The sequence below is a fragment of the Sycon ciliatum genome, chromosome 5 (genome assembly GCF_964019385.1).
Source record: "Sycon ciliatum chromosome 5, ocSycCili1.1, whole genome shotgun sequence".
NCBI lineage: Eukaryota > Metazoa > Porifera > Calcarea > Leucosolenida > Sycettidae > Sycon > Sycon ciliatum.
The window spans coordinates 34,950,723-34,975,129 of NC_088647.1; the positions used below are offsets into that span (position 1 = coordinate 34,950,723).

Here is a 24,407-nt window from a genome sequence, read left to right on the forward strand (position 1 = left end):
TCTTCGATGCTGGTCATCCCAGTCTCTTCGATGCTGGTCATCCCAGTCTCTTCGATGCTGGTCATCCCAGTCTCTTCGATGCTGGTCATCCCAGTCTCTTCGATGCTGGTCATCCCAGTCTCTTCCATGCTGGTCATCCCAGTCTCTTCGATGCTGGTCATCCCAGTCTCTTCGATGCTGGTCATCCCAGTCTCTTCGATGCTGGTCATCCCAGTCTCTTCGATGCTGGTCATCCCAGTCTCTTCGATGCTGGTCATCCCAGTCTCTTCGATGCTGGTCATCCCAGTCTCTTCGATGCTGGTCATCCCAGTCTCTTCGATGCTGCTCATCCCAGTCTCTTCGATGCTGCTCATCCCAGTCTCTTCCATGCTGGTCATCCCAGTCTCTTCCATGCTGGTCATCCCAGTCTCTTCGATGCTGGTCATCCTCTCTTCGATGCTGGTCATCCTCTCTTCGATGCTGGTCATCCTCTCTTCGATGCTGGTCATCCCAGTCTCTTCGATGCTGGTCATCCTCTCTTCGATGCTGGTCATCCTCTCTTCGATGCTGGTCATCCTCTCTTCGATGCTGGTCATCCCAGTCTCTTCGATGCTGGTCATCCTCTCTTCGATGCTGGTCATCCCAGTCTCTTCGATGCTGGTCATCCTCTCTTCGATGCTGGTCATCCCAGTCTCTTCGATGCTGGTCATCCTCTCTTCGATGCTGGTCATCCTAGTCTCTTCGATATTTTGGCATGCAGTAATGTTCTAGGATTCCTTCCTGTAATGTAGTGTGTTGGGAGTTGGAAATTGAAAACTATGCAAAAACGTTTCTTGTCTCTTGCTGTGCTTGTTGTTTGGTCCCGATTCAGCAAGTTGCTGCGAGCGCCGTGGCATTCCGGTCGATGCAGGCCAGGACGTTACGTACTCCGACCCGCAAAAGTCGTGCCCAGTCTCTGAAGTGTCTCGTGCTTTCATCCAGTGCAATACCTGCCATCTCCCAGCCTCGCGTAGTAATGTCACATCGCTGAGAATTACGTGTGACAACGAAACCTGGTCCGACAGTAGCAGTTTGGTCTGTGAACGTAAGTGGCTGTGTGTCTAGAAAGTGTTTACTACAAAAATAGCTTCAAATTGTCCCGCATTGTAGTGAGTGATATCTACTTGACATTATTCAGGATTATGAGTGTACAGCAACATGTTTCAAGACAAAGGTACGCGTTTAAACGGCCAAAGAGAGTTGCAAAGTGTGCGTCTTTGTGGGTAAATTGAACATTGGTGCTCAGACTGCCATTTTCCTTACAAACCAGTTTGCCTATTATTATGAAATGGACCTTCTAGAAGTGACAGGGGATTATCTGGATAGGAAAGAGTATCTTGATTTAACGGAAGATGGATGATGACTGTGCGCGCATGCAGACGTACGTGTGTTGTGTATTAGTGTTGTAAAAGTGGTCCACCGCAACCCAAGTTTCCTTCTGTTCTGTGTCAATTGCCCAGGCAAGACGTGCCCTCCTCTGCAGTCTCTTCTGGGTGCGACTCCAAGTCATCAAATGCCCGATATCGAGAGCTCTGCAGGAAATCTGACCACATTGCCGCAGCCGTGTGGGGCTTCTGTGCGCCTGTCCTGTAGTGACTCGAGCAGAAAGCTGGTCCCGCGTTTCCCTGTGGTGCATTGTACAAGCAGCGGAGAGTGGTCTGTCAAGAAGTTAGGCATCTGCTTACTCAAAAACGGTCAGTTCTTTCAAATACCTTATGCGTGGTCCACACTTGCCACTGTTTGTATTGACACACAGAGATGCCAACCGGCATGTGTGGCTGATAGTGTACACCTTGTCTTGTTTCAAGTGGCCCGTATGTACAGTAGAACCCTGATAAGGTGTACCAAATGGGCAGTAGGAATTTGTACGTTGTATCCAAGACTCTTCATATTCTGGCATGCAATGTACTTGAGTTTGGGTCAAACACACACACACACACACACACACACACCCGTGCTCCTGACAACGTTTGTACTAAGCAAGCGTATGTCTTAACAGAGTTCATACTAAGAGAGGTCCACTATACATGTGAATGAGGTTTTCTGCCGCGTGTTTCTTTATTCCCCTCGCTCATGACAATTACACCGCTCCTCTCACATGTTGTTCTGTAGAATATACCACCCACCGGTACCCATCCGTTTGCTTGTAGAGAGTCCTGGAAAGAGAATGTCAATGTTCTTTTTTGTAATCTTTGTCATCATCAGTGTGCTTTCGATGGCATGAAAGCAAACCCTAGTCATCCCCTGGAATGATGTTTTGTTTTCATCAATTGTGATGATCTTCTGGTGGTTGTCTTGTCCACAGCTGCGAGTTGCTCGCAAGCAATACCAGGAGTCGACGAGACTCGATTTGATGTGAGGATTCCAGCGGATCGCTCAGCAGGCGTCCGGGTGTCCATCAGCAACTGCCGTGCCCGTTGCATGAGAACGCCGGCAGTAACTGCTGTGTGTATGTTGGACCACACTACCGGGGAGCTGAACTGGCAGCTTGATGGTGTGCCGAACTGCACAGGTACACTAAATGTTGTGTTGTACGTATTAAGAAGTTATTATTGTGGCTTTGATGGCGCTTTGTGGAGTCACTGTCAGTCAGCCATTTTGCTTGAACCGCTGAGCTTGATTAACTGTGCATGAGTCTTCAAGTCACTGAGCTTGATATCACTGTACACGAGTCTTCGAGTCACTGCGCTTGAGTCTTGAGCGACGGCTTTGACTCGCTCAGGATATGGTGTGCATGAAGACAACGGAGGGGAGTTCACAGGTGACGTGGCATGCCTTGGTACGTATGATTGACAGACTCTACAGCTGTAGGAAATACAGGCATTAGTGATGCACCCACTAGCTTACCGGAGGAGGGTTTCAGTAATCCCACAACAGTGCTATCTCTGAGGTGTGTTATTGGCGCTTGTGTTGCTTTAAAGTGCATAATATGTTTGATGCTGAAGAAGGATCGACTTGCAAGACTCGAACCCAGCACCTCGTGAAAGACCTCGGCGAAACTCGGTCTTTTACTCGGCCTATATTTCCCGTATAGACCTCGTCTTGGTCTATGTCTTATATATAATTCACAGTTCGCGTGAGACTCGGCTGGAGGCAAATATTTCCAATAATTCGCCTGTCAGGTGTTCTCTGATGATGTTCAATGGGAGAACTGCTGGCAGACCTTCAATTCGGTCCAGCTGAGAGGCTGAGAGCATAGTGGTGGAGTACTGAAGATGAGGATGCTTTGCTGTGTACCTGACATGCTGCAGTGGAGGCAAAGAGGCGATTTACCAACCCTGTGATCGAAGAGGATTTGATCTTGAATTTGTTGTGTTTACATCTCTCCTGTATGCTCTGTTTGCTCACCTGCAGTTTCCCGCTGTTCAGACTACAAGGTCTGGTCAGGTGATGGCTACACTCATCTTGGCCGTAAGTCCAGCAACTCCTGCCTGGGAGGGGCCAAGAAGGTGCGTTGCAGGCAGGGATACTATCGGCTGGTACGCAATAACCGTAGAGCTGTCGTACGTGCTTCTTGCAGTGTCCAGGGTGAATGGTCTCACAGTCCGTATAATATGCGCTGCGTTGGTAAGTCTTGGGATAGTGATGGGTGCATAGTTATACATTTCAGCAAGAGTCCATAATCCCCCAGAGTGCGCAACTTCACTTGTCAGATCTGGGACGGCGAAATCCATGTTGCACGTCATGGTATGACATCATGAGTAGGGGAAGTGTGGACCGTGGTGGACCGCGTCGACGGAATGACGCATGTCCGGCCCAAAAAATGAATGGGGAAGAGCGGTTCTGCTATTACACACACACACACACACACACACACACACACACACACACACACACACACACACACACACACACAAGCGTATTCTTATCTGATTATTGTCTTCTGCTGGTTGATTGCAGCAAACTGCAGTAACGTCTGTATGGGGATAGGGGAAGAATGCTATGTGTCGAGAACATCACCGAAAGAGTACTCTTGCCGCTGTATCGCTAACTGTCCCAAACCAACTCAAGGCAGTGATGCGTTGTGTGGTTCCGATGGCAAGACGTATGACACTCGCTGCCATCTCCAACAGCAGATCTGCAAGACCGGGCAGCACATTGGGGAATTACCTCTTGAAGAGTGCAACAAAGGTAGGGATTTTCTTTTTGATGTCTATGCAGTGAATCCTGTCTAAAGTGCCCGCTGAAGGGATCTTCGCCACGCGGATTCTATTGTGGAGATATTCCCTTTTCCGAGGTTATTTGACTGGAAATAACATGCACTGTTCCCGTTTTTTTACTGGGAACACAGCCCTACCAAGAGACATGTGGAGACAAACACAAGACAAGACACAGGGGATGTAGCGACGACGTGCCGATGTACAGGGAGCAACTCGACCGACCAGAGGTCTCGGCGTTAGCGTTGCAACCTGCCATCGAAATGGGGGGGGGGGGGGGGTTGCAACGTTGTATTAGTCATCCGGGGCAGGTAGTTATCTTAACAGAGTGCTCACCTTCACAGTTTTTACTATACAGGTTTCACCAGGCACATAGAATAATCCCTTTGGATTCCGGTGGCAAGTCCGTCCATGGTGGCCATGGACGGACCTTTCATCCGAGTGTTGGGTGGATTGTCTGATTGATTAATCTTCTGCTTAATTATCATGTGCACATCCTTTACTTATGCGTACCGGTACCAGCATGTGCACTGCGTGACTGACGTGATATTCAAGTGCTTGCGTTCAATGTGTGTGTGTTTGTGCAATACACGTGAGCAGGTGGCCGTTGTTGGACGAGTCCGCCTATTTCAGACTTTGCCAAGTACGCCAGCCCTGCTGTTAACTGTAGACGAAAGATTGGAGACTACTTCAACTTTAGAAATGGACAATGTCAAAGCTACGAAGCTTTCGGCTGTCAACGACTACAAGACAACACCTTCCAAACAAGCAGGCAGTGCTCCAGAGAATGTATCGAAGGTAAGTACATTTGATATCCCGTTTAATACACTGAGTACTGTAAAAAAAATATAAAAAAATAAAAAATTCGACGGAAATTCGACTAAGTACTGGAAGTCAACAAATATTCGGCGCGTATTTATTTTCAGCTATTTTCGGCCTGATCATATTTGGCCAAAAATTTGTTGCAGCCGAAATTTTGTTTTGCAAGGTTCAGTGTGACAGCCGATACAGGCAACAACAGTACAGGCCGACAATTTGTTGCAGCCGAAATGTGTTTTAGCCCTGGGAGGCCGAAATTTGAATGGGCCATTTGTCGACTTTGCAGTACGTGCAACTAAACCTCCAACCTGCAACACACAAAAAGTGATTTGCTACATGGCAAAGATTATACTCCCCCAATCGGGACGTTTCTACGGATTTGTACGACCTTTTACATGTCACCCAACCCTGTTGTACATATTATGTGGTGGCACACGGATGCGTCGTGACGCAATGTGCAAGTACAGTGACGGCTAGTCAAACGCGAGCGAACGCCCATGTAAAGCATGCTAAGTTCGAGGTTATGACTTCACTTAACTTAGAACCTTCCAAGTTGGAAGGCTAGTGGCGTGCGTATTCCATACGTCATGGAGCTAAACGTCAGGCCATTGAATAGGGCTTGAAAGTGATGACGTCAAAACGGCCAGGGAGTAGTAAGTTGACATCAGATTTCTATTTTTGGATCCACTAAGGTGTGACTTTACTATTGCCTAAGTATGTGGGTGCATAGCAACCCACTCATGTCGCATGCAGGTGTGACTTTTATTTCGCCACCAGTTGTAACCCCGCCCCCAGTAGCCAAATCAGTCAGTTTCACTGGTTACATCACCTTGCTGAGAGTAAGACGGCTTGAAATGTGCTTGGATCCATACAAAAACTGGATCCAAGTGGATCCAATTTTTGAATTTTTGAAATTGTTGCTATGCTGTGACGTAGCACTTTCAAGCCCTATATCAGTACCATAGGAGTCAGTATCGTGGCAACTGTTCCACGTTATGACTCATCATTATCATGCTTATAGTTACCACTACCAGGGTTATACAACTACGGATAACTTGTAAGCCGTTGGTCCTTTCTGCTGAACTCAATCTATTATTTTCCATGTACATGATGTTCCTTGAGCCAAGTTGAGAGCAGGTCAGAGTGCTCAATCAGAGTGCTCACAGATCAGGACACCAGAGCCCCCCCCCCCCCCCCCCCCACACACACACATACATCCATACATCCACACATATACACATCCACACACACACATATACACACACACACACACACACACACACACACACACACACACACGCGCGCTCACACTCGCGCACACACATACACACAAACACGCACGCGCACCCCCCTCCACTGCACACACACAATGATTGCATGGAGCAAGATTCTCGGAGTAGAGACACATTCCACTGGACCTTTTCGTGTATGCAGGCAGGCATAGTGGAATGGTTTATGACCATGATTGAGAAACAGAGGGTACCAGGTTCAAGTCCTGCTTGGAAGCGGAATGATTTTTCAAGCCGTGCTGCGACCCACAGTTAGTTTGGAACTCGTGGCCTGGCACGAGGAAAGCATGGGTGCAGTGAATGGGATTTTCGGTTCTAACCAGGCGTGTCCCATGTGTACGTTTGTTATGTTTGTGCTTTGCAGAGAGGGTGTGTCACATGGCCCCGGACAAAGGCCCGTGTAACGGCACCCAGCAACGGCACTTTTTCAACTGCTCCTCATCCAGATGCGAGCGTTTCACCTATGGCGGCTGTGGCGGAAATCAGAACAACTTCAGAACCCGTTTGTCGTGCGAAGGTGTTGCTACCGGTCAGCAGTGCAAGGATTCCAACAATACCTGCAATGCCAACAATAGATGTAAGTTTGTGCTGACTAGATTGTCATCTGTATGTTTAACAGCTTGCGCAAATAGACGAAGAAACCAGGCCTGGTCAGGAATGCCTTGTTGTTGTTGTTGTTGTTGTTGTTGTTGTCGTCGTCGTCGTCGTAGTCGTTGTTGTTTTTATTTTTCATCACACAAGGTATAAGGGCGTAACATGCTAGCTGTCAAAAGCACGGGAAGAGAGAGTCAAGGCTCAGCTCTACTCGATTCTAACTAGTATGAAGCGATCTTGCAATATTTTTGCTATTGGTGTTGTTGTTCCTAGTTGTCAGTGTCTTGCTTTCCGGACACTTCAGCTTTTGGCTTTTTTTGTTGTATTAAGTTAAAACATCTTTTCTGTGCCCTGCTGCTGCTTGAAGGTTGTGAGAGTGAGCAAGTAAGACGCAGCACCATGTGCAACGACGCCGATTTTGGTAAGATCATTCGGACTGCTCTTGGCCATTGATTTCTAGAAAGGTCCACTAACACCACCAGTTGTAGTTCCTTGGTCCTTTTTCTTTTCTATGAATTTAGCCTTGGCTCTCCATCCCAGTCCATTATTGTTCATTGACTGTGTGTCAATCTGAAACTGACTACACTTGTGCTGCTTGGACAGTAGAAATCTGATAAGATGTAATCCCCCCTGAGCAGCAGGAACATCTCCCGAGTACTGTGAACTTGCCCAGTACCTACATGTATTCTTACAAGACATCAGCTTGCTTGGTACGGACACTGTCTCGACTATGGCCCATATGGGTGCATCGCCCAAGAGTTATCGAAAGTCAAAAACTAACGATAAATACACACTCGCACTTGGAGCTTGAGGAACGTTGTCACGTACGGACCAGGGCTGTCCGTATCAGAGATGTATTTATTAATGTGTGTGTTTATGTGTGTGTGTGTGTGTGTGTGTGTGAATGTGTATGTGCATGCACATCTACGTGCGTGTGTGTGTGTATGTCTGTGTGTGCGTGCGTGTGTGTGTGTGTGTGTGTGTGTGTGTGTGTGTGAGTGAGTGTGTGTGTGCATGTGTGTGTGCATGCGTGTGTGTGTGTGTGTGTGAATGTGTATGTGTGTGTGTGTGTATGTATGTGTGTGTGCGTGTGTGTGTGTGTGTGTGTGTGTTTGTGTGTGTGCGTGCGCGCGCATGTGTGTGTGTGTGTGCGTGCGTGCGTGTGTGTGTGTGTGTGTGTGCGTGTGTGTGTGTGTGTGTGGGTGTGTGGGTGTGTTTGATATATCCTGTTCAGCCATCACTGCTCGAGTGCAATTTCATTCGGAGCCACCACAAAATAATGCAATGATCTACACAGCACGGGTAACTGGAATCGTACATGGCGAGAGAATATTGGCAAGGAATGAAGACGGCGCAGCTGTAGAACTAATCGCAGGACTAACGAGGTACACTTTGGTTGTTAACAAAGCGCCGTCAGGGTGTGGCCAATGCACAGTCATTCCAACTTCTGGAAACATGTTCCTGATGGGGAGAATAGCTCATTCCGAGGCGGGTACTCCCTTTTTACACATGGACCAAAGTGCATTCGGCTTTGCCTACAGGCTGACCAGTGACGGTAGGGATGAAGTGTGCTCATTCTGCCCGGCTGCCTCAGCTGTGAGCACCTCAGCCAGGTGTCCAGTCCCTGACCAGGATTAGACGGCAACGCTAGAAGCTAGAGTTATATGCTACTGAGAGAACGAGAACTCTGTACGAGGCTTCAGCCACGGACTACTTTCTCACTTGACAAGTCAGATAATTATTTTCTGCTGTGCATTTCTTCATTTGGGTTCAGTTTTCTCCTTTTTTTGCATTGGTAAATGCATGGACTTGTACGTACACAGATAGTCTGAGCCGTTTGCAATACCCCAGCGCCGATTTTCATGCATTGGGCCAATGACAGTTTCACGTGCTCGATGGCAGTTTCCGCAGCCACATCAGATGATCAGAAGATTAGAAAATAAATCATGCGGCCACACTGCCCGATGCATGACTCTCTTATTATGACCTATAGTATCACTGAACCACTAAATCAATCCTTTACACCTTCGCTTTGTGAGTGTAATACTTCCAGAGCCAGATCCAGATAAATCTCCTTACTGTTGTCTGTTGATCATTTTTCACCTATTATTTCTATACCTAAGCTAAGCAGTCACATGTTATTCCTGCATATCTCCCTCCTTAGGGCTATGTAGACTGTGCATATTCATAATATTGGCTCCTTTTTACTTTCAGGGATTGAATACATGCTTTGGTTTGTCGTGGTAAAATTGATAATGACTTTGTACTGTACGAGGTCAATAGGAATTAAAACCTCGTCACACGAAAAGGCTGCCCCCCCCCCCCCCCCCCCCCCCTCCCCTCTGCCTGGCTTTTGCTATCTTTATTGACCTCGTACTCGGTCAAGACTGTCCTAGATACGTAACCAACAGGAATCAATACATGTGATAATCCCAGGCTGCAGAATCAATAAATGCACTTTGTGTCAAGGTAGACATGTAGTGCACTAGTGATGTACTAGAAAAGCCTCTTGTACCATGTGTATGGCCTATGCCTATGGGCAAAGCAAAATGACTATGAGTCTATGAGTCTATGACCATGATGACTGTGCTCACATAATTTTTATGACACAAAATCTCAATACAAAAAATAAATGAATGAACGCGCCAAGAATGTGAACAAAAAGACTCAATCCTGTACTGTGTGTGTTGCCATAACGGGAACTGAAACCCAACACAAATCTAAGACTAGACTAGTCTAGTACAGTACTGGCACCTGAAATCCGCCAAGTGGGTCGGATTTCAGGTGCCAGCACTGTAGTACAGTACTATCAGTAGTACATGGTAGTAAGAGTAAGTAGATCATCATGATCATGCCATTCATGGATAGAGTCTACACTACACTACAGTACAGACACGCGGCAACAAAAATCGTCAAACGTAAGCATGAAGCACTAGGTATGCTGTCATAGCAACGCTTGATGCAGTCGCAACTGCGACTACATGTTTGTAGTTGACTCCATACCGCGTACCGGTAGCGGGAAAATCGAAAACTCGAGCGCGAGCTGATGAGTGCATGCAGGCATGGGCAATCACTCAGTACAGTCATGTATCGGCTTACACTGCAAGCGAAAATATGTGTACACGTAGCTCTGCGCTGCCGCTAGCGCTCTAGCATCTACTGATCATCAACGCTTTGCTGTTCAGCTCAGCGCTTCGTTCTGTTTCGCTTCTAAAGCAACGACGAAAGCAAGGCGATCCAGCAGTGCAGAGCGTCCGTTTGGGAGCATTGTGGAAATGGCAGACCAGAGCAGCAGCGGCTCGTTCAGCCAGGGTCACAGTTCATTTAGCCAGTCGTCCACAAACCAAATCACGAGTAAGTCCATGTGCTAGCCTAGGAATCACTGGCGTTTGAATGGCACGCACCACGCCGCCAACGGTTTTCATGATTGTTTCTAGGCAGGTTTAGCCCTCCACTCTTTGGAAGATCAAAGTTCGTTGGAATCAGCAAGAAATAGAGCATGGGACAGGACGTTGCTGATGCTGGAGCTCACGAAATGAAAACACACGATGTTCGACTTGCAAAACAAATGTTGGTTCGAAAATTCGACATTTATGACAAATGACCGAAGAACGCCTAAACGAAATAATTCGGAATGCTAAACCTGACTGTTATTATCTCGAGTGTTAGCTGGTGGGCATATTGAAATCATGCGTGGCCTGAGTGAACACGCATCGGTGCCTCAATGTTTGGAAGAAGTGTTCTGTAGCTGTCTATGCTCTCGCAAAACGGCTAAGAAAACCGGGAAAGCGCTAGTACAGGTCCTTTCCCACTTGAGCCATTTCCTCTACTATCCTTGAAGAGAAAGGAACGAAGATGCTCGATACCATACTATTAGGAGAAGTGCCTTATTGACTGGATCAGGCCCGTAGCACACTCATTTTGGTTGGTCCGGCAAGATCCGACCACGATGCCCCCCCAGCCCACTTACACAAATGCCAGTACATGTGGTACATGAGTGTACGAAATGTACATGACTGTGCGTGTATGTGTATGTAATCGTGACCATGCAGAGTGACATATGGCGAGAAAAGGAAGAAGGATCTTCTGCATGAGTCAGGAAAAGGGCATCACTCAGCATGTTGTGTTCGTCCAAACAGAACTTATTGAAGACTATGAAGGCATAGCAACAGTATCTTTATGGAAATGCATGTGATAAAAAAACCAAAATGGACCTTTGGAGGAGGAGAAAGAACATTGCAATGGAATATTTCTGGTACAAAGCAGATCTAGAAAGAATTGGGGGAAGAAAAGAATCCATATATTTCAGGAAGTGCAGAATAGGAAGCTTCACGGGCATGACTGTCCAGTACTCTACTAGTATACAAGGCATGTACATGTCACGATCATGTCAACTGGCAAAGAAATGCAGGAAGTGGGGTAACACGTCCACAACTTGCCACAAGCCAGTGGTGAAAAGTGATAATTACTAGTGTTACTATTGTCAGCAATGATTAGATGTAGTACATAGTGAGTAGCAGTTCACAATGCACTGAAAAAGGCATGTGACATACGTGTTACAAGATACCGTCACGCGTATACTAGTGCTAGTACTTCATACTGAGTCATGCATGCAGATCTACAGTGCACGTGGGTGTTGTCCTGTACTGTGACCTACTGCCATTCCTCCTGCCATGGTACATGTACATGACATCAAGGGTATATACCCCCCCCCCCCCCCCCCAGGGGTTATGAACTCTTCATACCATGTACTACCTCTACTTATTGCACACATCATGGTGTGTGAGCTCCAGAGTTTTTATTTTTATTTTTATTTTTTTATTTTTTTGCCAGACATTGATCCGGCAGCTGCCGAACCTGCCGGACCGCCTCCTACGGCCCTGTGGATGTGTGAAATTGCATGGATATTTTCGAACTAAATACTTTCCTTCGTTTGGAAAGGAAAGACAAGTATTGAGATTATAGAAACATGAGAAATTCAAAAGACGTGGTATAATTATTATGTGTTCCTTCCTTACTGAAGTACATATTATAATATGTATCATTGGGTGGACATCCGACTTACAAATGCGGTAATTTGTGTAGATATGGGGTTTAGGAACCACGGGTCCTAGCACCCAGTGCTGTGACACTAGGTGGAGAATTTTCCACTCATGCGGGGCTGCTCTGCTGCTGATTCAGTCCCTATTGTCGCATTGAGCAAATATACATGTGGATGTAGCAGGTAAACCAGCACTCGGTACAGGGATGCAGAGTTTGTCATGCCTGAATTCCAATGGGCAATCCTGTCTGAGATTTTGGGCCCATAATGTATTGCTTTCTCGCAGTGAGAATAACTAATGATGGTACAGTCAGACCTCGCTTATCCGGTCCTCTTTTATGCGGAACCCTCGCCATCCGGAAAAAAATCGCTGTTTAGCGATGTGCAGCAAATGTTACGCATACAACATAACCGGACCGCGCGATCCGCATTGTGCAGCATATGTTACGCATACAACATAACCGGACCGCGCGATCCGCATACCGGTGCATGATTTTGTGTACAAACTGGTTAAAATGTGTACAAAAAGCTTCGTCGTATCCGGTTGCACGTGACTTGCAGAAGGTAGAAACAGGGAGTTGTACAAACAAATGAGGTCCTTGACCTGCTGTCTGCATGCGGATAGCACTCAGTTGCATGCACTTCTCATTTTTCTGGCTTGTTTTACATCGTACACGCTAGTTGTACTGCATAGGACCCGTCTACATGTATGTACGATGTCACTCCTTTTGATATGCCACATGCATACAGTATACTGGGATGACGACTACACCATAGCTCAGTGGTTAGAGCATTGCTGGCTACAAGCGAACGTCCCTGGTTCGAATCCTGGTGGTGACAGTCAATTTTTTCTTCAGACTTTTCCCGTTTGTCTCTTTCCCTAAAACCAGTTAATGCATACAGTATGTGTGTCCAGTTATCCGGTTCCCTCGCCTATCCGGATATTTTTTTGTGGAAAATGGATGTGTGCGGTTAAGCTAGGTCTGACTCTAACATTACTGGAAGTTAAAAAGTCGGCGTAGAGACAAGACACGTAACATCGATGAAAGTAAAGTGAGCACACTCATACCACGAGAACAATGGAACAATATTTAAAAGATTTGACATCGTTTCATGTGATTGTCATCAGAAATCATCATCTCACTGAGAGCTGGACTACAAAGGAAAGATATTATTATATGGTACACTGTACCATAAAGTGAACAATATCGGATCTAAAACAAACTGCTGAGAAGGAACTTGAGTCATGATTCCTAATTCATATCATAATTGGTTGTTGCTGTTGCCGGCAGGTGGCGATGATTCCTTGTTGGCGGCTAGTCGGCCACAGCTAATCAGTCCATCTTCAGGTTCGTTCCAGGGCAGCTCTGGAGTGCTAAGGCTTCACCAGGCCTCCGGGTCAACTTCCAGATTGCCGGTATGTAACAAGTGTACAGCAATCTAGAAAACAATTCTGAAGTTCTCACGCCCTTCTTGGAGCGCCTACTCGTCCCATTGTTGTGTTGTCATTATACTTCTCACCGTGCCGCCTCAGTACTCCTTGTCAGTTTTGTGTCATTTTGTCGCACTCCCTAACTGTATATGACCTGGTTGCGTTGGTGGACAGTTAGTCATAACTCGTAACATTTTGTCCTTCTCCCTTTTTTAGAAAAAAAAATAGTAAAATGCAGTTTTGATTCGCAACTTGTCCTTTGTGGTGAACCCTTTGAACCATAATTTACTTGGCTCACCATCCGAGTTGGAGATCTTTTGTTCGTTTTAATGAAGAAGGCTGGTTTGGCAAATTGATACATTCGTTTTACGCCCAATTTGCCACACCACTTTAATGCACTGTAGTGTACCATGATAACTGGATCTATGCGTCAAGTCACTTGAAATTGCACTGTGATGTTTTCACTGTATCTATGTGTCATAATCGCTTGGATTGCACTGTGCCGTGTTAAATGCGTCCATACGTCACATCACTTGGATTTCGCTCTGCTTAGTGAAAAAATGCGTCTGTATCACACCATTTGCTTGTGCCTGCTAACCCTCTGCTACAGCGCCTTGCCGGTGCGGGGCGACCGAAGGCACCCATGGACAATGTACACGAGTCTCTCTCGTCGGTTGGAGATTCCCTGGGCAGTATCATGTAAGAGAATGTGATGTGTTACAACTGACTGTGGACTTATAGTGTGAAAACTTAACTCGGATACTGTTTATATTATCTTGTTACAGTCGTGGATAGTTGCTTCATAACTCGTTTCCATGTGATTTGTTCTATTCTAATTATACGTATAGTGTGACGCATACCACAGAACAGTATAGAAAACAGACTAAAACCTTTTAAAGAAAATGTTCACGAAGCTCATTTTGAGTTCACGCCGTTCCAAGTCGTGTCATTGTTGTTGCAACGTTACTTTATCTCATGCAGCATGTGAGCATCAAAGTCTTCTATTATTGCAGCGCTTGGTTGAGAATAGCAGCATGGCAGAGTGGTCCATATAAAATGTTATCGTAGGCGCACAACACACTGAAGTATGTCCTACTGGTGTTTGAGTAAATCGCGAGTACTTCCAATGCGTGAACAAGGATGGCTCGCTTCATTTCCAAAGCTAGGGACTCAGTATTGTGCTGGTTCGCTTGAACATGAACATTCCCCCCAAAAAAGGTACATGTGCCTCTAAGTAATGACCAGTAAAATTACTCATGAGTGGCAAACCGTATGTCCATTTGGTTACTCCACGCAAGACGGCCGACCTCTAGCCCACATTTTATCCCAAATTCTTTTACACAGTCCAATTTGTGTTTTGTTTGGTCCATGGGCGGTTGGAATCATAGGTCACCAGACGCCAGGCGGCCTGGAGCAGGGCCACACATGACATCGACGCCTCGACGGCCTTCGCCTTCGCCGGTGCGAACTAAGGTACGCGAGGTGACTTACTCAGATCTAGACCAATCATACGCATGTGAACATTTACTGCTGTCATCTTTGTGCTACAGAGTCTTCTGATGATTTATCCACCACCATTGGAGTCAAAGGTTCCCATTCCAGTTTTTGTTTCCACTGTGCATGCAGTAGGATGGATTTCTGGCCAGTTGTTCTGGAATGGATGTTGACGAGTTCTAATGTGTAAGGAGGAAGTCGGACTTGAAGGGGAGGCAAGGCCTACAATCAACATTCAACAGCCTTCGGTCTCTTGCGAGGGAAAATGAATGAACATTTTGTTTGTTCTTTAGCCAACATCTGTCATCCGGTCCTCTTGTGTCCACGTGCTTTTCCAACAAACAGGACATTGGCTGGATACAATGCAAAGCAAACTCTTAGCGTACAGTGATTAAACGCGTTTTCGGTTATCCCTCACCTATACCAAAAATTGAATGAACAGGAAACCTATAAAAAAGCAGGCTGCATTCCAACTTAACTTCTGATGCATTCCAGCACTGATAATTTCCCTGTGTTGAGTCCAGCAGTGATAATAACCCTGTGTTGAGTCCAGCAGTGATAATTTCCCTGTGTTGAGAACAGCAGTGATAATAACCCTGTGTTGAGAACAGCAGTGACTTTTGTGACACTGCTAATACCATATGGTTCAGTATCCCCCACACCCACCATAAGCTCTACCCCACCAGCAACATTTGGCCTTTCAAGCAGTTAAAAAAGTACTTGTATTGTACTGTAGTTCTATTCGTTGCTATTTTACGACTGTTGTCTCCCAGTCACTTATTTAAATTAAGAACTCAGATGGTGAGCCAAGGAAAATTTTGTAACATGGGAAATTGTGGGCACAGGTTATGCGATCGATTCCCTCCAAGTAAACCAGATTTCGAACACTCAGGTGTGCACAATCTAGCACAAAACTGACAGGGAATGCTGAAACATTCCACGGCATGAAAGTCAGCTTGAGCACTGCTCGATAGCGCTAACCAATGGCCTTCCAACTTGGAAGGTTCATGGGTATTAGTGCTAATTCCAAAGAGGGAAAGGCCAGCGCCATCGAGCCGAGCACAAGCTACATTCCAAGGCTTCATGGAATGCTGGCCTGGGATGATGACGGGACGGCAAGACCAGACGAAACGGCCAAACCCTGTCTCAATTTAATTTGTATTTTCTTGAACTATAATCTCAGGACATGGACATCCTGAGACGTGAAATGGAAACTCTGAGGGAGACGCAACGCCGGCTTTACGCAAATTTGGAAGTAAGCACATAGGCTATTTCATAGGGGCAGTTTATAAATGCATTGTTATGCTGTCGACTATACTTGTGGGAATCGACCAATAGGCAGTGAGGACTACGTGCGTGTAAGGAATAGGAATTACGATGTGTCAACTTTATATCTGAGCGCCTGCTGGACATGGAAGTATTATTATGGCCAGGTATCACATGCAACGGGCATAGCATTGTGAGTGAGGGGGGCTGTGATCTAGATGCCTTGTGGTAATAAGCCTATGGACGTACTTCGAAGCATAGGTATCTATGTCTAGATTGTGTTTGATGTTGGCTGTGCTGTTACACATAGGTGCGAACACAGGAACTGAAGCATAGGGAAGTGGAGCACTCAAAGACCAAGGTGGGTAGGTTGTAGTAATTATCCTCTCCGTATCTCTCTCTCTCTCTCTCTCTCTCTCTCTCTCTCTCTCTCTCTATCTATCTATCTATCTATCTATGTATATATCTATCTACTCAATCTGCGGACAGCATGCTGTTTCGTTCTTTGGGAACTCATCAGCGCAGCTCTCTCTCTCTCTTTCTCTTTCTTTCTCTTTCTCTATCTATGCCAGTCTATCTCACTCTCTATCTCACTCACTGTCTGTATCTATCCATCTATCTATCTATCAATCTATCTATCTATCTCACATCCTCTCTCTTTTTTCTCAATTTTCCGTACTATTTCCTGCCCTGCACTTTAGCTAATTCATTGGTTTGTCATTGTTGACAATGTTTCTGCGTTGATGTGCAGGAGGAACTAGCCTCATTGCGAATGGAGACCAATAAGCTGGTCATAAAGGAGGTATGTGTGAATTGCCTTTCCTTTACTACTATACTCGTGAAAAATATTCCGTGCATTGCTGCACATGGTAGCAGTGTCTGCTCCAGAGCCGGGTCAGTAACCCGGTTGGAGGGTACTTGGACCCGTTTGGGAAAAGAACACCGGGTCACCTGTGACCCTGTTGGGAATACACACCAGGGAGTCCTGTTATGCACAGCTCTCTGATGTACATGTACATGCGGTAGCCGCACTTGAACGGACCCGGCTCTGCCCTGGTTGGAAGAGTTGTGCCAGGTAGACGTGTACCAGGTTGGTTTGAAGTCCTAAAGCAGACATTGGGTAGTCAACTACTATATGCAGCATTGACGAGATTATGTTCACGAGTATCATAGTAGGTATAGGTAGTGTATACCAGTGCAATTTCTTTCAACTTATGAAGTATTCAATATGATTGTCAACATGCGGAGTGCCCGCATCTCAGCTGCGGATCTTGCGGACTGGTTGGACTTGTTTTCTTTTTACGTGTGTGTTTCGTCAGACTACATATTCCCTTGATTCTTTCGCAGGCTTGCAGACAATCTCTGTCACCTGCTTGTAGCTATTGTACATATCAAAGTCTGCAACATAGTGCTAAGTCTATTTTCTTTGTTATACAGTGTCATTTTTGCCACTTTAAATATTTGAACAGGCGGCGAGGTGACAACAGTTTAAGTATGGCAATAAACAGAATCAGATGAAGCGTCATGTCACGAAGTTTTTATTGAGATGTCACGAACAAATTCTAGAGAAATATTTCTCCACATTAATATTGAGAGCACAAAGCAGTTCGGCCCAAAATGGATGGTTTCTTTTTCAAAAACATCTATCTTTATGTAATATCTTTACATATCCGCCGGATGAGAAGCCGTGGTTTATGCAATACAGAGATCGACGAGTACAGGCAACTTTATGTTCCCTTAGTATTACAATGCAAGCGAAGAGAAACAAAGATACAGGAAGTAGCAAAAACAGTTCCGAAGTGTAGCCAGCTATTGTTGTATTGTTGTTCTTCTACAGTTGTACTGTCCACTGCTGCACTAGCCGTGTTTAATGTTGCGCCTGTCTGCACCCGTACACTCTATGGCTCTTGTACAAGACCCAGCACAGATTGTATGTTTGTAAAAAGAAAAAAGGATCAAAGAGCTACACGTTACGCTATAATTATCCACTAACACCACCAGTTACTTTACAATCAGCTCATGCGATAACATTGCACGACACTGACCAACGGTCATTTTTTCTTCTTATAAATTCATCCTTGGCTCTCCACCCGAGTCTAACAATGTTTGTGTGCTTTCTAATTTTTGACAACTTAGGATCTTAAACTCCGAGCAGTGGAAGACGATCAGGTCCAAATGGAGCAACTGATTGACCAGCTAAGGTAAAATTCACTTAAAGGGGAAGTTAAGGCAAAAATTAAAATTTCACCAGTTGTAGTCTTCGGGGTGCTGAGTCGAATGGTCTTGGTCCGAGAAAGCTGAGACGCTCCCTTCCTACTTGAATCCCAATCGAACTCGCGCACTTCCACCGAAACTGGGTGACTGCGCCCTACTAGATGGTGATTTGTATGCAAAATGTCACTAAAAGCGCCATTTCGTTCTTATAAAAGCACGGATGACCGCGATTGGCCCATATGTTGTAGTCTTTTGGACGCTGAGTCGACTGGTTTTGGTCCGAAAAGGCTGCGATGCAGCGTTCCTCCTTTATTCCCAATCGAACATGGTTGAACAAGTGGTCACGTGCTCCTGGGTGCCCAAATCACCTGGTCACCACGCCAGCAGGCGACAACTTTCACACCAAGGTTCAACTCGAGTGACAGGACTGCACCCAAAAAAGGTCAAACAGGCTAGTAAGTTGTACCCTGCAGGCACGGTGACCAGGTGACTGGTGTACGCAGGAGCACGTGACCGCTTGTTCAAGCATGTTCGATTGGGAATAAAGGAGGAACGCTGCATCGCAGCCTTTTTGGACCAAAACCAGTCGACTCAGGGTCCAAAAGACTACAACATATTGGCCAATCGCGGTCATCCGTGCTTTAATAAGAACGAAATGGCGCTTTTAGTGACATTTTGCATACAAATCCCCATCTAGTATGGCGCAGTCACCCAGTTTCGGTGGAAGTGCGCGAGTTCGATTGGGATTCAAGTAGGAAGGGACCGTCTCAGCTTTCTCGGACCACGACCATTCGACTCAGCACCCCGAAGACTACAACTGGTGAAATTTTAATTTTTGCCTTAACTTCCCCTTTAATTTTAAAAGGTGGCTGGAGCGTAATGTGTGATGTCATGATTTTCTGGGTCCAGATTGTGTGCGCATGTGCATATGTGAGTGTCTGTGTTTCTGTGTGTGTGTGTGTGCGTGTGTGTGAGAGAGAGAGAGAGTGTGTGTGTGTGTGTATGAATATATTAGCGGCACTTTCCATCCCTCCGCACTACCAATGCCCCCAGCTCCTTTTGCCAGGAATTCTCTGCATGCGTGTACCTCGAACATCCATGTACGTCTGGCGAAATTACTGGTCAGTCAGCGACACGCATTTTTCACAAAAATTTGCGTTTCACCTGCTGGGAGAGTATGCATGTACTCGAGTCTCATCCTGAGCACATTTTTTTTCTTCTTTTTTCAGCTCAAGTATAGCTGTATTTTTCATTGCAAAGCCGTCCTCGATTGTTGTGTTCGTTGTTCAAACGAAGTGGACATTCTATCATGAAGGCAGAGGACATAGGAGCCTGATTGGAGTTTCTCGTGGCATAGGACGGCCACACAGAGACACTCTGGGATTTTCTGAATATAAAATACCGTACGCACGATGCTGAGATCAATTTGTGCGATATCAAATTGTTTGTGATCTACCACATCGATCAGAACGGGATCCAAACACAAGCTTACCGACGGTTAGGCTGCCGACCTGACTGGACAAATGATCACTGGCTTCACCAGACGCCAGAAGTCGGACACCATGTCCTTTGCCGCGACGTCCATCTCCAAAAAGAACTCTATCTTCGTCGTGAAAGGGCTTGAAATACTTAATATTCAACCGAGATTCGCGGACTCGCGCTTTCTCGGATCGATTAATTTCCTGTTGGAACAGTTGCAGGGCAGCTTCCCGCCACTGTTTCAACAGGCGATGGCTCCAAAGCATGCCTGGAACAAGCCATATCGAGGTTGCAAGCCACCCCTCTCAGCAAAAAATTCGAAGAAATTCGAAATTTCAATGGTGGAAGATATACTATGAAGAGAATTTCAAAAAGTATGTTTCGCGGAGCGATCGCTCAACCTACGTCATTCAAACTTTGCAGGATGGTTCAGACGTACATGCTAGGCATGGAACCACAGGCGATGATGCCATAGCTGACACACAGAGTAACACACACAGCAGATTCGTGTGCACAGATACTAAATTAGTGGACGTCGTCATCTTCTTCCCGCTGATCTCGAATGTACTATGACGTGCTATTTCGCCTGACGAAGAAGACCTTAGGGTCTGTTTGGAATACCCGAATAAAAGAATATAAATACTACGATGCAATAGTGGAAGCACTTGTGCCTAGCAGTGGTTTGTTGCCGTCAGGCTTGCTGCTGTAAGGTGTATTGTTTTGCCATCCTTGTTGGTTTCAGGTTACAATTACAGTAATCCCGATGGCCCTTATCTAGGCACATGGGCCTAACTTGCACCTTTTTGACCAATATAGAGTCACATAATGGCTTTTCAACAAAAAACGGGTCCAAAACTATTAATTGACGTAAAAAAATGTATACTTGCCAGCCAGAAGTATACATGTTCTGAGTTACAGGCAATTCGTAGTCACGGGTAGTGCTCGGTCCCAACCTGCCCGGGTGAGGGTGTATTTTACTGCACTTCCGTTTTGAACTATACATGCCTGCTTACTAATCGCTAGATACTATTGCGTCACCAATGGTCCTAGTGAAGCCTGCATCAGGGTGAACGTTCCTAAATAGCCCAACTTGGTACCAAGCATTGTATTCAATGGGGGCAAGAGTATCTGCAGTTGGATACTGGGACAGATTCCTTGATGCCGTCAATCCTGTTTCTGCAGTTTGTCATCACCCACTTACTGCTGTGTGTTGCACACATAATTGAGATCACATGTTCCAGGGCACCCATATGTCATAGGTTGGGGATTTGGATAATTGTGGGCAGCTGGGCCATTCGAGTGTCAATTGAGTCATCACCACAAGACATTTCTTCTGAGTATCTTTCCCTGGTCAGACCCACCTGGCCAGTTAGCGGCAGTAAGCAAGTAAAAAGAGCTTAAATTGTGTGTATGTGCGTTGTGTGTGTGTGTGTGTACGTGTGTGTGTGTGCGTGTGCCTGCCGGCATGCGTGTCTTTGCGTGGGTCTTTACATGATTGTATATGCTTGTGAGCATGTATATGCTTGTCCAGGTAAATTCAGGAATTCTGTTTCCCTTACCGTTTGATATCTGTGTGACAACGTTTCCTGCAGCTGCTACCGGACAGAGCTGGCAGCAGCCAAGACCATTTTTGCAGAGAAAGACCAAATGATTGAGCAGTTAAAGGAGAAAATGACAAGTACCGTGAGTGTGTTGCTGGACCTGACAAACGTTTTAAAAAAACAATCACTGTTGGCATGGCACCCAGCCAGACGGAGTTTTCTGCAATCATTAGGAAGGCTACCACCCTCAAGGATCAAGCTGAACATTCACCTCCTAAACTTAACACTTGCTCCACATGTGACGCGGTCTGTGTAATCCCATAATTATGAAATGCCCGAGTACCAACAATGCTGTTTTGTCTATAAATGAATTTCCTTCAATTCTTGGGGAATTGTGTGTTCACACCAAGCTCTTCTTCCTTCAATTCTTGGGGAATTGTGTGTTCACACCAACCTCTTCTTCCTTCAATTCTTGGGGAATTCTGTGTTCGTGCAATGCTGAGAACACGGGAAGGAAGATTTGGCCTAGCCGTCTAATCATATATGATTTAGGCAAGACCCTTTATGCCTGCCCCCCGCAGGATCACTATACCAGTCCGTCCCCTCTATCGTCTTCACAACACGTGGGCCAAGCAATGAAGGCAAGCGGGTCAGTCATCCAATCTTGGCCTAGTGCATCGGCACGGTTGACCATCCATTGCAACTTGTTGTTAGCCCATTTTCCTTTTGTCTGGGTTGTACAACTCAGAAAAACAAACATGGCTCAGCAGCTCTTGTAATCCCCCCGGATCAGCACTAAGAAGCTGGTTTGGCAAGTGAAAGGCTGGATGTCAGCGACCACTTAGGCAGACACTTCATCTGTCTCAGGGCAAACCGTTAGCAGTTCCCTCCAACTGGCCGGAAGTCAGACTCATAATACAAACATCATACCGTAGAGAATAGATATAATACAAAAGCACCAAGTACTATTAACCATGTTTATTTGCACAGAATTGAAGGAAGAAGAGGTTGGTGCGAACACACAATTCCCCAAGAATTGAAGGAAGAAGAGGTTGGTGTAGTGCCAGTCATTTTTCGGACAATGTAATTCAGGTAGGCATTCAGAATATGGCTGCCTGCTACAGACTCTGATGCATTAACATTCTACCTGTCCATCTGGGTGCGGTTTTGCAGGAGATTATGTGCGAAAAGATAAGGGATGACCAACGCAGCGAGATTGCGCGCTCGGCTGATACTCAGCAGCGTCTCGCGGAGATGACAGAGAAGTGAGTTAACACTGTGATACATGTAAACGAGGAAGCATATCTAACGTTACAACGAGTGACATGTCTTCGTTATAATAAGTTCTGTTGAGGCTGTAATACGTCATGTGTGTTATGTGCGGATATGCCTGTAGACTGCAGGATCGTTTACGTATCTTCTCAGTAACATGGATTTTGGACAATCGTTGAATTTCCAACTCGTTGTAGTAACATGTGTTATAGTAGATGCTCTAAGATGGGGTTACAGTAGGACCTGGTTTAAGTGACCACCCCACGGTGCAAGCAAAAACGGTCGTTAAAGCCAGGTGGTCTTCAGAACCAGGTCCCACTGTGTCTGTTTAGAACTGTCGGTACATGGAAAGACGGTTGTTAAGAGCAGGTGGTCGCTAAACCCAGAGCTCGCTTATACCATGTTTTACTGTCGTTGATGCAGAGTGCTTGTCTTGTATGGCGGAGTGCACCACATGCTGCTTAATAGAACCAGAATGCCTTGGTTTTAGCCATGAGAGGACAAGGCACGGCAATGAGTTGTACACGGTGAATGAACAGAGGTTTTCTCGATAGGGTCACACTTTCAACTGATGATGTAGTTCTTCTTGCCGTGCCTTCTGCTTGGCAGTGTTTTTATTGTGTTCTGTTTTAGTGAAAGTAATAGAAGTTTATGTGTACTCATAAAAAAGACACTTCAGGCTCTTTACGAACATCTTTAAATTTTTCGGTTTCACAAGTATACTTTCAGGCCTTCTCTTCAGGTGAAATACAGGCAAGGGAAATGAACAAGAACAGTGGATTAAGTACAGTAAGGAGATGATAAAACAGCGCACAGATGAATTTAGCTAAAATAGTAAACAGCGAAAATGCATGACTTACATATATACACATAGCAATAATGACACAAAGGTCGGAGAGAAAAGTGTGAGGAAACCAAAAAAGCGTGACATGTGGCGCGACAACATACTTGTGAAACCGAACACTTTCAGGATTCGCAAAGAGCCTGACGTGTGCCCTTTTTCTGAGTATTATCGCATTCTTGTCTCGGTGGAAACTGTTTGCTTATGTGGTCTTCTTATTTAAATCCTACTGTAACTCTTATGCCCTATTTCAGCTTCAAGAAGAGCCTGCATTCTGCACGCCAGGCGGAAGGGGAAGTCGAGCACCTGAATGCTATTGTCCAGGAACTTAGACGAAGCCAGTATGTTATTCTGCGGTGCACCATGATAAGCATTCTAACTGGAATCCTATGATTGCATTGCCTGTTTGCTTGCATTGTGTTGGCCAACAAAAGGCCCTGAAGAGTGGGTTGTTTCTAGGACCGTTTGCACAATGGTGACTCGGTTACTTTAAGATAGGCTGCGATTGTGAAAAATTGGTTTTCCTTTACAACACCGGTTGACTGGTAAGCTCACAAGCTCTGACCGTTTCAGCCCAAAAAGAATGAGCACAGAAAAAAATGCATTTTAATTTTTTTCTGAATTAGAATTCCTCAGCACGCCTCATTAAACATCAAGGAAACGCCTAAATCTTTAATCGACCAGGTTTCCAATTCTCCAATTGGGTCTTGTCTATGGAACCGGCCGTGATCTAGACTCCCTTCTTACATTGAAGAGCACGGTGCAATATGCAGCTGTACTGACATTTCTAGAAACACACTTTGCTTGAGTAAAAGTGGGGAGGCTTCCTGCAGTTTCATAAACAGCTAAGCGTAGAGCCAACACGCTCTCTTCCATTAACACTGCAATAATTCAACTCATTTCACGATAATTATTACGTTTCGGCAAATTGCCTTCATCAGGTTCACATG

At 45.7% G+C, this 24,407-nt stretch overlaps 2 protein-coding genes across 2 annotated transcripts in view; both read left to right on the forward strand.

Moving 5' to 3' along the window:
• Positions 1–9,126, forward strand: part of LOC135818469 (sushi, von Willebrand factor type A, EGF and pentraxin domain-containing protein 1-like) — a 19,036-nt gene extending 9,910 nt beyond the window's left edge. Inside the window, exons 7-15 of the mRNA XM_065331854.1 lie at positions 851–1,063; positions 1,479–1,712; positions 2,324–2,530; positions 3,373–3,585; positions 3,919–4,149; positions 4,776–4,973; positions 6,648–6,860; positions 7,245–7,298; positions 8,112–9,126. Coding sequence (XP_065187926.1) covers positions 851–1,063; positions 1,479–1,712; positions 2,324–2,530; positions 3,373–3,585; positions 3,919–4,149; positions 4,776–4,973; positions 6,648–6,860; positions 7,245–7,298; positions 8,112–8,515 — 1,967 coding nt within the window. The 3' untranslated portion in view covers positions 8,516–9,126. The remainder of the gene's footprint in view (positions 1–850; positions 1,064–1,478; positions 1,713–2,323; positions 2,531–3,372; positions 3,586–3,918; positions 4,150–4,775; positions 4,974–6,647; positions 6,861–7,244; positions 7,299–8,111) is intronic.
• An 848-nt stretch (positions 9,127–9,974) lies between these two features.
• Positions 9,975–24,407, forward strand: part of LOC135818470 (adventurous-gliding motility protein Z-like) — a 51,372-nt gene continuing 36,939 nt past the window's right edge. Inside the window, exons 1-11 of the mRNA XM_065331855.1 lie at positions 9,975–10,231; positions 13,211–13,335; positions 13,961–14,049; positions 14,739–14,823; positions 16,028–16,099; positions 16,421–16,471; positions 16,862–16,912; positions 18,247–18,311; positions 21,396–21,486; positions 22,518–22,609; positions 23,712–23,798. Of these exons, the coding sequence (XP_065187927.1) occupies positions 10,153–10,231; positions 13,211–13,335; positions 13,961–14,049; positions 14,739–14,823; positions 16,028–16,099; positions 16,421–16,471; positions 16,862–16,912; positions 18,247–18,311; positions 21,396–21,486; positions 22,518–22,609; positions 23,712–23,798 (887 nt within the window). The 5' untranslated portion in view covers positions 9,975–10,152. The remainder of the gene's footprint in view (positions 10,232–13,210; positions 13,336–13,960; positions 14,050–14,738; positions 14,824–16,027; positions 16,100–16,420; positions 16,472–16,861; positions 16,913–18,246; positions 18,312–21,395; positions 21,487–22,517; positions 22,610–23,711; positions 23,799–24,407) is intronic.